Below are 17,141 nucleotides of genomic sequence, written 5' to 3' on the forward strand. Positions count from 1 at the left end.
GTAAATTAGAGTGCTGAGGTAGGCCTACTTGTGCTTTCCTTTATGATTTAAATTTTGTGTTACTTTACGTTCTCCATTACATTTCAGATTTGTTTTGTTCATCTTACTCAAGTAAAATGTTGAGTGCATGACATGTAGGTGCACCATTAAAGTGATGTTCACATTAGTGCATCAGCAATTATAATCCAGTAAAATGGGTCATTCTGCAACTCAGTATATTTTGATGCTACTTTTACTTACTGTAAGATTTTGAATGCATGGATTTTACTTATGAGTGTTTTGACACTGTAGTATTGCTACATAAAAGTAAAAGATCTGAAGAATTCTTCCACCACTGCCTGTCACACACATCTGCATCTAAAAGTCTAGTCATGTGGTTTATTCTGTTCTCACGTAATATTTTATTTCTCAAGTTTTCTTTAAGGTCATATCTAAAAACATCCTATTTACTTATTTATGCTGCACTCTGCCAAGCAGCAAAGGTGAGATTTCACACCTGATAGTTTGCTCCATAAGTTCCTGAAATTAAAAATAGAATTTGCAATGCATTAATTAAGTACGTAACATTACTCAAAGTAACATGTAAAACTGAGATTTAAATATTCAATTAGGCCTCACCAGAAAAGTGCAATATTATTTCCCAAAATCAATAAAATATTTATAATTGCTCAGGGATTCTTATTCAAGAAATAATTGGGAAATATGCTCATTAACCAAAAAGTTTGCTATAGATGCGAAGACTGAGACCATTACTAATTAGCTGCCAGTTAGCTTAGCTTAGCATAAAGACTGGACTCTAAAGGAAACAAAATGTGCCTAATAGTACTCTAAAATTTCACTGGTTAATGATTTTAATTGATTAATCTGTACAAAAAAGCAATGTGTTCAAATAACGTGGTTATGTACCACACTAGCAAGCTTCAGGGGTGCTAAGCAGCAGATTATTTTTGGACAGCATCAAGCTAGCTGCTTCTAGTCTTTATGCTAAGCTAAGCTAACCAGCTGCAGGCTGGGCTGGCAGTGGCTTAATATTTAAAAATGTTGGCACTATTCCTTTAAAATTGTCACATAAATCATTTGTTATTTTAATAAAAACAAAAGCAATATATGTATATGACTTCCTATTTAAATATGTTTAATGTTTAATTTAACACACTTAAGCCCTGGACACACTTGCTTTTAACTACGCATTCGCATCGGCAAGATGGCTGCCACGCGTACCCTGCGTTCCTTTGAAGTGTAGGTTGTGCATGTCTCCAGAAATTAACGTTACTTGTCCGCAAGATGCAATTCAGCACATGAACATGGGGCAGTTGGTTACCCAACAGCCATTAAACGTAAAAGAAGGTGGTCATCAGCAGACTTAAAAAAGGACATTTATTGCGGGATGTTTACAATAAAACACTTGGAGCTAGTCTGCAATTACCAAGATCGTTATGATGTCTCATTAAAATCATACCCTCCTCGAGTGTCGCTGTTTGCTTTGTTAACGATGTGCATATTCGGAGGTTGTCAAGATAATCCGGTGTCAGCGAGGGATGATCAAGCCCTGATCTGCCCCTAGTGGATTCACGTTTAATCGTCTAGGTACACGCAAAGTACGCAAGAAAGCATGTGAACAATGCCGTTTGCGACGCTGACACCTGTTTATACCTACGCATTGTTAAAAAGCAAGTATATCGGGGATTTTAAAGTTCTTCGAGATGATCAGCGCAGCTGCCCTATTGCTTCCAAGTGAAGAAAGATGACATGGGGGAAAAGATTCCTCCACAACCATGATAATAAAGCTTTATTAGAGCATAGTGCACATCATTATTCTCATTTGATTGACAGGGAAATAGCTACAAGATAAGTCAGCACAGGACAAACACACAAAGAAGTACACAATGTTATTATTAGAAAAAAAACAATGCTGTTAAATGATTCTATATTCATATGACAACCAATTTTATCCCAAAAGTGGGACCTTACTCATCTTATTTACATTATTACATCAAATGTGCTGCTGTAACATCACAGTAACCTTGTGATACAAGACCCAGTTCCCATTCAGATGCAGTCAATCTGACATAAGTGCTGTAATGAATGTTCAGGTGGTGAAATTGAGCTTGAAGAGAACCGTCTGGGGCGTGGTGACGTCGGCCACAGCTAGTTCCTGTCCATCCGACAGGCCCAGCTCTGCATCAGAGGAAAAATCATGTAGTATTACACGGATGTTATCATGAATGTCAGCTACAGGTCACTTTGGACAGACTGGGAATAATGAGGGGGAGTGCTGCTTCTTATTACCTTTCAAAGTCTTGCAGAGGTTTGGTCTGGTTCGTTCCTCGATGGATTTCACAGACTGGAATAAAATTGTAATCATAGTTTAATCATCGTTTATAATGAAAAAGCATGCAGCATTCTCAAAAATGTATACTGTATATTACCTGCAAATACAGTGTCTTATTCTTCCCTTCAAGAGTTGTGGTGATAGCCGGGGATTTCATTTGTCTGGAAAACATTTATACAAAATTTTAACCTAATTGTTAAAGAAGCATCACTAAATGTTTTTTTTTGTGAATACTCACAGAGAGGAGTTCTCTGTTAGGTACTCTAAAACCTCCTGTAATTTGGCAGAAGGAGAGAATTGGAGATCCTGAGGTACCTGGCTGCAGGCCGAACAATTTTCCTGCAGATAACCAGAGTCAAGTGATTATACTCTGTACAAAGAAATTTACATTACACTGACAATTAGGGCACAACAAACCTTTCGTTCAGCTTCAAAAGTGTAGGTGTACAGTCCATCCACGTCATTAAAGACCAGGTAATTATTTAAAGGAATATATGCACTGCAAAACAAAATCTAATGTTAAGTAATGTTCATTTGACAAATCAGCAAATAACTTGGATGAGGAGTAAAGATGTTTTTTTTCTGCACCTAACCTTGTAGCAATTTTAAAAACCTCCGTGGCACAGGCAGCTATGGAGAACAAAGACAAAATTAAGTATAGTTATGTGAATTGTACATTTATTTAAGTACAAAAACTCATAATTAATGGTTCACTAAACTCCTCCTCCAAACAGCAATTGTCCAATCACAACTTTGGTCAAGCTTTGGATTTCTCCACATGCCAAGTCGGTCTGAATAGACGAGTGATTTTTCTTTTTGTTTGTTTTTGCCTTTCCAAACACAAGGGTTAGAACACAAGAACAAAACAGTAAGGCATAGATAAAACAGTGTATCTGTCTGCTCTAACATAAGCACAAACATTAGCATCCCCAGCTAACAAACTTACATCCTACCTACAGTAGCAATCAAGCTATCTTCCAAGACCAAGGAGCATATCATTAGCTAACTAGAGAAATGAGCTAGCTATATTTATGGATTACCGTTTGTGTTGGAAAAATTACCACTTAGGACAAACACATCAACTACATAAGAGCCAAGATGCTACCATATCAGAGTTTAGAGTGACAATAGTGCCTCTGTGCTGTGCTGTGCTGTATTGGATTTGGGTAAGGACATGTAGCTTTAGCCTCACTGTGTTAGCATTCTATCATGTATGAAGCCATCGTGTGCAAAAATAAGACTTGTTTAAATGGTTATTGTTTTCAAAAGAGATCTCAACTGGAGGTTTCCACCGGTTTTAAGGAATTAGCATTAAGTAGCTAGCACGCTGTAGCTGATAAAGTCTGCTGAAGCCAGTCAGTTTAGCTGACAGAAATAAGTAGCCTGCTTTATTTGCTTCTGCATGAAATAAACAAACCCATCAAAGACCTATAACAAAAAAATGACATTACATTTTTGAGGGGTAAGTCTGCCACAGTTATCATTGTTAACTTGATAGACGTAGCAACAGCAACTACAGGGGATTAGCCAAGTGTCTATTTCTTTGGATATTTCACCAAATACATTACAAAAATATCGCACCAATTGTTTTAAGTGTCTGTCAACATTTATTAACAGCAAAAGCTACTGCCTCAAAATCTTTTGAGTTTCATACCAGCAATAACAGCATTAGTTGATGCCACTGCAGGAATGATCCTCTTCACAACTCCTGTTGCAGAAAAACAGTCATGAATTTAATTCCAGCACATTATTACGAGACAGCATTCAATGAGAAATCTATCAGTTCCACCAAACTAAGTCTGGCTAATGTATGACATCAGAGCTGAATACAGTTTTCATTCATAGGTTCACCTTGAGTGAGTCTGTACGTCACTCCTGTAATGTTAAACTCTGCAGCTCTTTCTCGGGCTCTTTCAAACACCCATTGGATGTGGTCTGGATTGTCTCCATCTAAACTGGTATCTAGTTGAAAAGGAAACCACTGTTGTTAGCCTTTATTGATATAATGTAGAAGGCAGCAGGTTAAATATTGTTAATATAAAACAAAAGGAAAATGTAAATATTGTAGCTTACCTCCAAATGGATTTTCTTTGGGCCACTGTAAGATTCTGGCATATTCAATGCAATGTTCCGGTAGCCTCGGCATTGACGCAATGGTGCACATGGGGAAATTAATCTGTGGATATTAAATTAAGTTCAAGCATAAATGCATTAAAAGAGCAGTACAGGCCGTTATTTTTTTCTGTTCAGCATAGTGAAATTGGAAAAAGACTCTGACAGCTATAATATCAAAAGTATAAAATAACTCCTTGAAACTGTTAATGAAAAAGTTAAATCATCAAACTCATCAAACTGTATTCTTTTTTTATACTTTCTCTTCTGTGTGTTTTAGCAAGAACTTTGGTACAAAATTGTCACTGCTGTGCTGCTTTTGCACTTCACACACTTTTTCTGTAATCTTGAGGCGCTATTTCTTTTTCTGTTCAGTCTGTTAGATGTCGATGTGAAACATCACCTCCAGTACATCACAGATGCTTTCTCCCAACCAAAAGACAAGCTGAAAGCGTTTGTAAAAAGGTAATATATTGCTATCCTTTAGTGTATTTATGAATCTTTAAACTGAAACTACAAGAAAAGTGACCTGTGGCGGGTACAGCTCCAAAGTGCAGTCGATGCATGCAGTCATGCCAGGGAGAATGACACGAGCGTTTCCTTTAAAGCCCTCCGTTCCTCCATCAATGAGGGGAATGATGGAGCTGGGGTCCAGGACTCCATCTTCATAGCTCAGGAGGGATATCTAGAGAAGGCAATGTCAATCATACGTCACCATAGATTACACATATATATGCTTCTGAAATGCGAAGTCATATGAGGAGACAATAACATTGAAATGCAATAAAGAAAATCAATCATTCCTCTTTCCTACCAGCATCCCGTTCATCCAGCGTCTGGCAATGATGGAGTCCAGTCCACAGACGATGATGTGGAACTCTGCAAAAAGATTTAAAAAAGCGTTTAAAACCTCTGAGGTGCTTCCTTGGTAAGCTCTGCTAATGCACAGAAAAACACTTACGCCTGTAGAACGAGTCATCAAAGTCTTGGATCTTTTTAAAGTGACTGTGTGTTATTAATAAGGAATAAAAAAATCATGTTGTTTTATGCAATGTGAACAAAACCTGCATTGTTTTTCAACTGTAAAAATTGTTTCTGAAAAGGATACGGGACAACTTTACATCCAGGGATACGACTGTTGATAAAGTCGGCAGCCACTTCTGCCTTTGGCCTTCCAACATCTTTGGGCCTAATGTATATTAACAGTTAATCATAGGACATATGACATGCTGAATGTAAGAAGATCTGATCACACAAGAACTGTTACGGTACTATAGTCATCTAGAGGAACATTCATGTCAGTCAGTTACAGTTACATGCTATTCCTATTTTCAACTGAGGGCTATAAGACTATTACATCATACTATGCATTGTGCAAATAATTAAAAGAAATATTATAAAAATGAAGATGAGTATCTCTCTCTCTCTCTCTCACTATATATATATATATATGGTGAAACTTACCTGAAAAGAAACTGCCTGTTGAGGTTGGAAACATCAATTGTGTCCATGTCAACCACATGAATAATGCGAAACCCAGACAGGGCCTAAAGCACAACAAGACTTTGTAAGAACTTATATAAAGATGCAACCAGTAAATGCAGTTTGTGTTTGCTCAGCTTACACTTAGGTAAGTACATTAATATTACATAAATGAATGCTATTTCCTACCAGATTTTTGAGGAGTTCACATCCAAGTCCTCCTGCACCAATGACCAAAATCTTGCATGTCTCCAACAAGAACTGTAGAGACTGAGATGAAAGAAACACCACCATTTTAAAGAATAAAAATGTACTGTGATTTAAAATATCACTGTCACTGGACAGTGTGAAGCGTTATAACACTAGACTGATTCATATGAACTGAATGATTTCCGATTCCATTTCTATGTCACCTCAGTGCTTGGCTCAAAGTCAGGGTGGGTGAACGGGCCAGGTCTCTCCAAAAACTTCCTCACATGATTCCACCGGCCATCCCAGTCACAACCACCGTCCCTGTGTCCCCCATCTACAGCCATTCTGGACACACAACACCAAGATATACTGATATGGTATTATACCTTAAATTAGTACATTTCTCCATGTAATATTTATTACATGCATTTTTATTTTTCCAAGGGCGACGTTTCCTGAGAGTTGTGTGAAAAAGGCAGTGAAAGAAAGCAGTGCTAATTGCAGTATTAATAACAGTCATGGGGATTAATAAATACATAAAAATAGATGAAAGGAATGTACTGAGAAAAAACAAGCTACACTTAAATTGCTTTCAATCACTGATTTATGAATACCCAGTAATCTGAAAAAACACTCTAAGTTAGTCATATGAGTTACCATCAACTAGACTTGCAGTGAAGTCTTATTTATTTAGTTAAAAATGTTGCATCTCTATCTCTTGAAATGGATAGATCTTGGAGTCCTGGAATCAGGAAACCAGATTTATAACAAACACGGCAGAAGAATATCCATAAATAGACTGTGTCCCAATCCCATAATAATTGTATACAGTATACTAAGCTTTACAGTATACTGTTTTTGCTGTTAGAATACAAGAAATCAATTTACAATTACATACAACAGGCAATTATACAATACATGCCCCGTCATACATCAAACTGCAAATTTTTCACCGCCATTGTTTTTTTCAGCTGTATGTAGCTCCTCCATTTTTACTTTGTGCATTGCATTGTGGCACATAAGTGTACAGCACACTCATAAGTCAAGTGTTCCTTTGAATGGATTACTGATTTGTTTCTTGTTCACTTGGTTGTCACATTTACAGTCAATGAACACATCACATAGTCAAAACCTTCCCAGGATTAGGATGTGCTATGGAGTTGGTACACAGCTATAATGTTCTGATCATTCCGGATTTGTCTTGCAAGGAGGATGCAGAACTGGTGCAGAGCATTGCATTGTGTTTGACACTGTGCATGGATACATTGTGCAAATGGATGAATTGTACAAACAGATAAGTGGGGTTTTAAAGCTGTTCCTTGCTAAAAATGTTTATTTTCATGTCTCCCGGCTCAGCAGTCGCTGCTCAGAGTGCAACGCAAACCTGCTGCCAGGCAGAGACCTTTATTTAGCATTCGTCACTAACTTCTCAGTAAGGTCCTCTATTCGCCTTCTTTTCTTCTCCCTAAAAGAAAAAAGTAAAACAGGGTTCAAGCATGCCGGGTTAACGACAAAAGGCGAAAGATTAATAGCGATATAATTATATTTTCAGTCCATTGACACTTACGGCTCCTCGGCATCCGCCATACTTTCACGGTCCCATGTCCTCGATTGTGACTGTTGTGTTTCCGAGTGTCAAAGCTGCACACAGCAGCTCCAAGTACCCATACAGGGGAAATACATTTTCTCCTGCTTCAGAAATAATTACAGACCCATCAGAGATGTTGTTCCCTCACCAAACCGTACTGTATATTATAATATCTTTATAGAATAGTTATACTGTAGAATAATACGTCCCCCGCTCCCCCAAAGAAAATTGACCATGAATGAAATAGAAGTGCCATGTTAGATTATATGTTACCCTGTTAAGCTTTAAATGACAGAAAGTTTACTGAAACACTGCTACATTTATTTTTATAGTTTTTTTTCTCACAAGACAATTTTGGTAAGATATTGTTGTATTGGTAGTAATTCAAAATATGGTCTGTATTACCAATAATGGGCTGTTTAGATTTACTTATTTACACACAGTTAAAGATAAACAATTTTACCTTGCAAATATTGAAAAATTTGTCAAACACCAATTATATTGCAAGTTCAAATAACTGTAACTTTTTTAGATGTTTTTAAATGGTTGTTTTTACTTTTTTCTAATCATTTAAATCTTCTGCGTTGCTGCTGCGCAATCTAGGACGCAAGTCTTAAACTCCAAACACCTTCCAGAATGTGAATCTCGCGATATTTTGAACCAGAGTGCGGCCACTTGCGACGACCCTCTTCCACGCTGTGATCAGCTGACCTGTCAAAATATTACGCAGCGTGTGTGGGTTTGTTTGTGTTTGTGTGTTGCTCAACTACAAGTCGAAGACATGGCAGCCAAGATGGAGCTTGCCCCGCTCAGACCGTGGGATGATTTCTTCCCCGGAGCGGACCGGTTCGCCAAACCTGAGTTCGGAGATTTAACAAAGTGGAACAACCGAGTGATCAGTAATTTACTGTACTACCAGACGAATTATTTCGCCGTGGCTCTGGTGGTTTTCCTCATTGTAGGGTAAGTCCTGGTAGCATCCTAACGCATCTCTAGCTCTGTGTTTAATTAGCCTGCACACCCAGCAGTCCTATCTATACACACCCATCGTGACAACGCAGGCTATTCATGTAACATTTGCTACTATTGTGCCAACATTTGAAGCGCCGTAACTTGTTTGTCGCCTCTGCGTTTTCGACAGTTACCTTGCTTGGCCTGTAGCAGTTACACATTTTCTTTCTAAATATATGTGTATTCAGTAACAGGAACTTTCACTAAGAATACTGCTACGTTAGCTAGCTTAAAAGTGCTTCATAAGCGGTCCACCATAACTTAATCCTCTTTATTTTAAAATTAAAGCTACGTATTGGGATGTTGAGTGTTTATGACATTCAATGATGCTACATTCCACCACATATCAATGCCGTGATTTAGCATAATATGAAGCTGGTTCAGTCCTTTGAATAAAGGATAAGTGGAATTCATGAGGATGTAGGCCTTACTCATAGACAGTGGCCTTACTGCAGGCATCTGCCCTCTTGTGGGTTACACCAACTGACAGACCGGGGCATTAAAGGAAAAACATACATATCAAATGCAGATGGTTCCATGCACCAGGGCTCACAAATGGTTTGGTGAGTTTGAAAATGACGTGAATAATATGCTAAAGCCTTTACAGTCCCCAGATCTCATTTCTTGATCATCTTGATTTCAATGACATTACCTGATTAAATAAACGTTGTTTATCTATAAATGAGGGAATATCTTGTGGAGGAACACCGTGTTCATCCCTACAAAACACAGACTTGGCAAGGAGCACTGAAGCAGTTCTGGAGGCTCGTGTTGGCCTGACTGAGACACTTCATGTTGGTTTTTCCATTCATTTGTCCCCCATCTGTATGTCATTTCATCATGTTCCAATATTCAGGTTCCTGAACCCATTGGGCATGTTTCTGGGCGGAGCTGTGGTGACTCTGGTCTTCATTGGTTCAGTGTGGGCAGGAGAAAACAAGGCCATCGTCAAGAACTTCAAAAAGAAGAACCCCACGCTGTTTGTCATCGGGGTCATGGCCACCAGTTACTTTGTGCTGTCGTTGTGCGGTGGTGTCATGGTCTTCATCTTTGGAATCACTTTCCCTTTGCTGTGTAAGTTTCAGCGGATTCCACACTGTTTTCTGTTTACTTTTAAAACAAGGGAATGGAGAATTCAGTTATAAAATTATATTCAGGCTGTCAGAAATCACTCCCTACATACCATATAATGCATTACATTTACTGTCCCCCTTTTTACTTCACTGTCTGAATTTTTAAGTGTGAAATGTATATTCACTATATAGTGTCCTAAAGCAGTGTCCGTGGCATGTGTGCCACTTTCTGCTAACAATCTCAGTGCAGTGTATCACAGTTTATAGATAAGAAAATTCACAGTCTTGCGACTTACAGCTATCAGCGATGATGCAAAATGATGATTTATAAGGGTCCAAAATCTCAATTTACTGCACACAAAAGAGTTAACTATTAAGTGTCTAATTAGATAGGGAGTAGTAAATCAGTGTACAAGGGAGTGTTTTCAGACACATCCTTGATTTAGGCAAGGTATGATCAGGTTCTGTTACTGAAGAGGATTAGGGCTATGTGAGAGATTTAATTGAGCAACACAGAAATACACTGAGATTAATCTTGTGGGAATTCTGAGATTTAAAATCCAGAATTATTGACTTTACTCAGTAATCTGACTTTTATTATTTTTGACAAAAGAATTCTTAACTGAAGGTCCACTCATGTAGTGCAAAATTTCCAGAGCTTTTTAAGCTAGAGCTATTAGAGGGTGGAGTGTGCTCAGTTGTCACGGAAATGGTATTAGCACATGAATATTGAATTTTGGTCACGTGATGACAAGAATTTTATTTAGTTAAACTGCTGTGCCCAAGATCAATAATGAACATTCAAGCTTAATTTTTTAAATATTTAAAAAGATTTGCCAGTGTTGCCCTAAAAACGCATATAGAAAATGGAAAAATTGAGCTTTATGTCATTTTTAATAGTTTCTTCTTGATTGCAACAACTCTCCCACTTGCAATTTAAGGGCATGAGCCTTGTAAAATTTGATGGTTAGTTAGTTATGAGGAATCACACACATTCCTCTCTCTCATTCTGTATTTTCTGCAACACTGTGAGTTTGACACAAAAAACTAACTTTGAGGCATCTAACCAGTTCCCTGGTAATTAGCCTCTCAAATCTTATTTTAACAGATGTGATGAAGATATTTAGTCTCTTTTAGTGCTTGGCCTACTCTATTTTTAATTTCAACTTAACTTATATGCCAAAAACTTGTTGTCTAATGTAACACCATGAAAACTGTTATTGGGGGATGTTGAGTCACGCAGGGATGCATAGCTGAGGTTTTCCTGGGGGTGAACAAGCTTTTCCAAACACTCTCTCATTCTGACTCACTGTAGGGATGAACAGTGTGTGCTGCATTACTGACATGCATTCATTCATGACGCAGATTGGAAAATAAAGTAGCAGTACATCAGAGCAAGCTATAATGTACTTTAGAGGTATAGTTTTGGATTCTGCTACAGCTCTCTAAATACATTTAGAGTCAGACGGTCGGCAGAGTGGTTTAGATAATTGATGGGTTGGACCCAAATGTAGCAGCTCTAACATCATGGCGGATAGATGAGACAGTTTGATCCCAGGAGCCCTGCCCACGGCTGGCTGTGTTGACGGGTTGCTATGGGTTGTTGATTTGGACAGAACTGCATTTACTGGCTGATGTCATGCATTCAGTATCTGCCTGACAGGGGAATAAAAGGCACGCCAATCCTTACACCTGCTTATAGTCGGAGTTGCAACAGTATCACATTTTGTTTTCTTGTTTTCCAAGATTCCATATAATATCATCTATTAAGTCTGAGAGACTGTAATTTATGTTTCTTATTTTCAAATTGGAAAAAAAGTAGAAATGACTTGCTGTTGCCTTTCCTGCAGTAATACTGATCCATGCCTCTCTGAGACTGCGCAACATGAAAAACAGACTGGAGAACAAGATTGAGGGTGTTGGGCTAAAGAAGACCCCCATGGGTATCATCATGGACCTCCTGGATCAGCAGGAGGAGAAAATTAACAAGATTCAGGATTTCATTGAAAGCAAACTGAAGGAATAAGGCAAAAGTGTGCCAAGGGAAGTCATGCAGCCCGGATTAAAACTTCGATAGCATTTATCCCCTTTATACATGTAAAGTTACTGATGTTTGCATTCCCATACTGTTTTTCTGTTTTTGTTTGACTTTTTTCTCTTATATGTTTGTTTGTTTACCCTGTCTAAAGTGCATAGATGGATAATAACATTATAACATGATTTGCACAATCACAGCGTGTATTGGATGTTGAAAGGTAATGGGCACTTAAGGTTACCAAAGTTTGAGCACTCCTGTGTCAAAAATATACCCAATAACAACTAATTTTCCCCTGTTGACAACGCACTTTGTTTGACACGACGACGAGTATTTCATCCAAATAAAGCAGTCTGAACTGAATATCTAATGCAGACATTCATAACCAATTATATTTGTTCTTTAAAAAACAACAACAATATGGATCCTTTCAGTTTGCTACCTCAAAACAAGCATGTTTAATTTTCTTCTCACTGAGTAAACCCGCATTACCAAGATACAGACCCAACACCCAGTGGATTAACTGCTTATTAAACAGCAATAACTCCCATCTTGCCAATGTAGGAATACTGATCTGAGACCAGTGTGCTTCTGGTGGAGACATGGTTGTATGGCCTGACTGATAATCATGGAGTTTAAATATTCCTTTTATCAAAAGATTTGTGCTTACAGTTTCTGACCATACAGGCTGGCCTGACTGTATCCCTTTTGATCACAGCTATGCAATATTGAAAAATGAATGGCAAGTGCAGCTTTATTGTTTGAATATTATGTCATGGTATGTATAAGTTTGTTGTTATTTCTAATGTGTCTTTACATTCACAATATAGCATGCAGAAATGTATAAAACGGCTGCAAGAAAACAGAGTTTAAATGAATGAACTTTAATTTATCACTGTTCTCTCTTAATTAGTAAATACTGGACTAGAGATGAAGAGACATCCCATGCTACATTCCTATTCTCTGTTGGGATCAAATCCCTTTTTCTTGTAAAAAAGAAGAACTAAATTAATCATCTGTGATGTTAAGCGTTCATTTTATACTTACACTCCTGGCAGTTGTTTCACACATGCACATTGACTGCAGTTTGTGGATCCTACCTTCACAAGTGTAAGTTCAGAGAGATTCTTTGTTATGTGGATGCTATATTATATGTTATCTTTGTTTTATGTGACTTTTTCATTCTTGAAAAGTGATGATAAAATCACTGAACTTGAAGTTAACATGGCATCTATTAAAATAAAGATAACAGGATTTGTGTTGCAGTCTTTTCCCAACTGAGTCTCAGTTTGTGAGTATATGGATGCATTTATTAATCACAAACTTAAGTCCTTGTTATTTGGGATAAATCGAAGTGGTGAATTGCAGGCTAGTACTGAAACAAAATGAAAGCCTATTTATAACACTACTGAATAGTGAACTAATGAATATCCCTTCCAGGATTGTACACCTTGTCACTCGATTCAGTTTAAATAATTATCTACATGGCACCAGCTTTTCAGGATTCTGACTCACCACCCTTTCCGCAAATACCTCGCCTTTAAAAAAACAAGGGAGTAATTTGTCTTTTTTCATATCTGCGCCTGTAAGCAATAGCAAAAAGCTACTGGGGAGCAAGTGCAATGATTCACTGGGGATCCATTTAATTTGACATAGAAAGCACTGCAACAGTGATATCCAATTTTAATAAAAAATAAAAAGTTGGAAGCAAAATGCAAGAGCTTTGCTCCCAATTGGATCCTCTAACATTTAATCAAACAAACCTACACTAAAAATATTTTTGTAGCTAAATTTGTCATATATTTGGACAATATACGAAAGTCTTATGTCAACAAACAATATGTTCACCATGTTCTGTGTTTTAGAGATAGCAAATCATGAAAGAGGTGGAACATTTGAATTACAATTGAATAGGAGATGTTTTGGCGATGAACTTTCTTTGAAATTCTTGTACTTTCATTGGCATGACTTTCAACAGCATTCAGTGAGCAACACAAGAGTGGAACAACAACCAGACAATATTTTTTATGTGTAATGAAAGTATAGTTCACTCTTATTTTTCCCAGTTCATTTGAGTAGTTTTAGAGTGACTAATACCAAATATGTGTAAGATAAACAGTATGGTGAAGAAAAACAGCTGAAAATGCAGCCTCAGAGGAGACTTGTTTCACTTGATTCCAGGACTTTTGGGAGTGGCACCTGTAAGCAGTGACAAAGGAAAGAATAAAAAGATGACTTGAATTTCTTGGACAGCAGAAAATCATTATAGATAATACTAGAACACATTCACATATGAATATGAAAGCAGTAACCCTGTTTATCGATTAAAAAACCCTAACATGTCAGATGTTATGCATGCCCCTGAACACAGGATCCCAACTATATGATATCACAGTACTAATTCTTGGATACTCACAGATTTAAGATAGGCCACGTTGCTCTGTTTGATCTCACTTAGTAGTTGATCACGGGGTGTGAGCTCAACCTTTGGTGGGACTCGTCTGCGAGGGACGGGCTTCAAAGTCTTAATCACATCAGTCAGGTTTGCTCTTTCATCTATCATCCCTTCGCTGCCTACATCCTTTACTTTGGGAGTTTTCCTCAGCTGGAAGGTTGCCCTCTCGGGTCTCCTGTCATCCCTTGGGTTTAGATCCAGGAAAGGATCACGTTTCTTGGGAGTCCTCTTCAGCTGGACGTCCCTTAGTGGGTTTGCTGGTTCGGCACTGGGTTGTTTGAGAGCGCTGTTGTGCTTGGGCTGCTTCTGAGGCTGTGGTTGTTCTGCTTGTTGGTGTGTTTGAGATACAGCGCTCACTTCTGACATGGGTGGGATAAGCCCATGCTCCCGCAGGAGTTCTAGAGGCGGTATGTACCCTAGCATCTCAAGTAAACCAGGAGGCAGGTTCAGACTGCTCTCATACATCTGCATCAGCTCCTTTTGCTCCTTCATTTGCTGCTGCCTTTGGTCCTCCTTCCTCAGCTGCCTCTGGCGGTCGAGATTCCTGGTCAAAATGTTGGTGACCACCATCCTGGGCCCTGGCAGCTCAAAATGGTAGCCCATCTTCAGGAGGGTGTTGTTGGCTTTGAGCAGGCGTGAGATCTCCATCTCCGCGTGGTGACCCAGCATATGCCTCTGGTTATGAAAACGCAGCTCTGAGAGAGTCTCATTGAATTGGAGGCAGCGGATGATGGCAACGATGCCCTTTCCGGTTATGAAGTTGGACTCGATATTTAAAGTTGTAATGCTGCGATTCTCTCGTAACATGTTGGCCAGGTTGAAAGCTATGTTTTCATCCACACCGGTATTGGCTATGCTGAAGGTTTTCACATATTTGTTCTTCTTCAAGGCATTGACATAGTCCAAGAGCATCTCTTTGGGAATGTTTTCTATGTTGTTGAGGTTTACCTCAGTGACAGAGGGGTTATTTTTGCGTATTTTGTCAAGTGTTGAATCCAAATTTGTCTCATTTCCTGAAGGTCTTGATGTCATTTTTACATTATTGAGTGCCAGCTTTGGAATTTTTAATTTGTTAATTTTTCTCTCTTCTTTCTGTGGGAGCTTATCATTGGTTTCATTTATCTGTGGCTCCTCTGGTGCCTCTTTGGGGAGCAAAGAGTCTGTAGTAATTTCCTCTTTCTCTTCAACTTGTGACATGCTGTGCTCTGGGGCTGCGCTCTCACTCTTCTCCTTTGTGTCTGAAAAAGGCCTATTGTCATCTGTGTTGTTTTCTGGTACTTTTTCTGTGTTGTTGTCTTGAGGCTCTACATGATTGTCTATAGTTTCATGTCTGTCTGTGTTCACAGGTGACTTCACCTCTTTCTCACCTTTTATATCCACCTCCACGTCTTTTTCATCCATCTCATCAACCTCTTCCACGATTTCCTCAATGATCTCCTCTATAATTTCCTCTCCATCAATACCATCTACAGTGTGCTCCTCAATTACTTCCTCTATCACTTCATAGACTTCATATTTCCCATTTTCTGTGTTTTCTTCTTTTTCTTTCTTTTCAGCTTCCTCCCTCAAAGTTTTCTGATGAAAACAGCACATCAGACCAAGTTATTTTCCAAACATTATCTTTTTTATTCTGCCATTTCACAAGGTTTCTAGTTTCTAATTGAATGCTATTATTTAAATAAAATAAAATAAATTTAACTAAATTAATCTGTAAATTAACTTTTGAGAGTTTCACCTCTTACCTCACTGGGCAGCAGAGTAGCAGGCACTCTTTCTTCCTCAAGCATACGTTTGGACTCTTTCTCCCAGTAGAGGTAATCAACCAGGGATCTGTGGTCGAACGTGCCTGTCGGGGGCTTCTCCGTCTGGTCCTTCTGTCTCTGCCCAACCGGTACACTCTCATCGGGGGCAATAATTACATCCATCTCACTCTGGAGCTCCTTAAGCTCCTCGGGTGAAAGCATAGCAAGGATTTCATCCTCATCAATGTCTTCTTCATTGAGGTCTTCCACGTCTCTACTGTTTGACATGTTTTGGCCTGGTGAGCTTCTTTCTACTAATATCAAAAGGAAGGGTAAGTCTGTCTAATCTATGACTCAGGACAGAGCCAACTGCTTCTGACTTTGACTTCAGCTACAAACTGTTTGCTCCTGCCTCATGTGGAGTCTAAAATTACACCCTGTGAACTGCATGGAAGATATTTAAGGTACAAGCGGGGGAAAGACATGCTAACATTCTTCTTTTAGTCCCTGCTTCCAGCTGGCCTGGCTATCAGGATCTTTTGGGATGACAGTTGCTTCAGGCAAGGAAAGTGTAGGACTGACAGCAGCAGGTGGACCATTTTCACAGGGCTGTTGAAGGGTGGGGGGTGGTGGTAAAGTCTCTGCTGCACACAGAGCTCCTCCCAGTCTCCCAGAGCTTTCCAGAAGACATAACCTCTGAAGTGCTGCACAACAACAAAAACATGAGATCGAGCCAGAAGAGGTCATTAGAGGAATAGATACCAACATTTGAAGAGGAGACATTTCTTTTGTCTGAGTGTTTTTCGTTACTCAAAGCACAGTCCGATACATAGCTAGCAGGATTTCCTGGACGCCCAGAAAATTCACATTTTATTTATATAAGAAAAAAATAACTTTACAGGAATCTAATCTTGAGGTTTCTACATTTTTTCCCTCTGTTAAGTGTTTTTTGGGGGTGTTTTTCCTCATTCGAATCTAGGGTCTAAGGACAGAGGGTTTTGTATGCTGTAAAGATTGTAAAGCCCCGTGAGGCAAACTATGATTTGAGATTTTAGTCTATATACTGTAAATAAAATTGATCTGACCTGAATAGCCATTTTGAGAAATATTTATATTTGC

General features: G+C 38.6%; 3 protein-coding genes across 4 annotated transcripts; 1 reads left to right on the top strand and 2 right to left on the bottom strand.

Moving 5' to 3' along the window:
* Positions 1-1,762: 1,762 nt before the first annotated feature.
* LOC119906123 (NEDD8-activating enzyme E1 catalytic subunit-like) lies at positions 1,763-7,758 on the bottom strand. 2 transcript variants are annotated; one of them, XM_038723648.1, is made up of 18 exons: positions 7,686-7,758; positions 7,545-7,583; positions 6,340-6,463; positions 6,116-6,196; positions 5,909-5,991; positions 5,553-5,633; positions 5,406-5,449; positions 5,259-5,323; positions 4,974-5,129; positions 4,406-4,508; positions 4,184-4,294; positions 3,987-4,040; positions 2,926-2,962; positions 2,750-2,831; positions 2,571-2,671; positions 2,430-2,493; positions 2,290-2,344; positions 1,763-2,178 (listed from the first exon to the last, which is right to left on the bottom strand). In XM_038723648.1, the coding sequence occupies exons 1-18, from the start codon at positions 7,703-7,705 to the stop codon at positions 2,090-2,092; spliced, it is 1,389 nt and encodes a 462-aa protein (XP_038579576.1). In that variant the 5' UTR covers positions 7,706-7,758; the 3' UTR covers positions 1,763-2,089. The 2 variants fall into 2 exon arrangements, with proteins under 2 accessions (XP_038579576.1, XP_038579577.1); XM_038723649.1 differs by lacking the exons at positions 7,545-7,583; positions 7,686-7,758 and adding an exon at positions 7,521-7,539.
* A 659-nt stretch (positions 7,759-8,417) lies between these two features.
* LOC119905862 (PRA1 family protein 3-like) lies at positions 8,418-13,102 on the top strand. Its single transcript, XM_038723216.1, has 3 exons — positions 8,418-8,669; positions 9,574-9,791; positions 11,641-13,102. Exons 1-3 carry the CDS (start codon positions 8,488-8,490, stop codon positions 11,814-11,816), a joined length of 576 nt encoding a protein of 191 aa, XP_038579144.1. The 5' UTR covers positions 8,418-8,487; the 3' UTR covers positions 11,817-13,102.
* Positions 13,103-13,555: 453 nt separating this feature from the next.
* On the bottom strand, positions 13,556-16,602 carry lmod3 (leiomodin 3 (fetal)). The gene is made up of 3 exons (XM_038723215.1): positions 16,023-16,602; positions 14,242-15,855; positions 13,556-14,024 (listed from the first exon to the last, which is right to left on the bottom strand). Exons 1-3 carry the CDS (start codon positions 16,308-16,310, stop codon positions 13,977-13,979), a joined length of 1,950 nt encoding a protein of 649 aa, XP_038579143.1. The 5' UTR covers positions 16,311-16,602; the 3' UTR covers positions 13,556-13,976.
* Positions 16,603-17,141: the final 539 nt, after the last annotated feature.

This window comes from Micropterus salmoides, unplaced genomic scaffold (assembly GCF_014851395.1).
Source record: "Micropterus salmoides isolate LMB-PRFRI ecotype aquatic unplaced genomic scaffold, ASM1485139v1 Ms_hic_scaffold_16, whole genome shotgun sequence".
NCBI classification, from domain to species: Eukaryota; Metazoa; Chordata; class Actinopteri; order Centrarchiformes; family Centrarchidae; genus Micropterus; species Micropterus salmoides.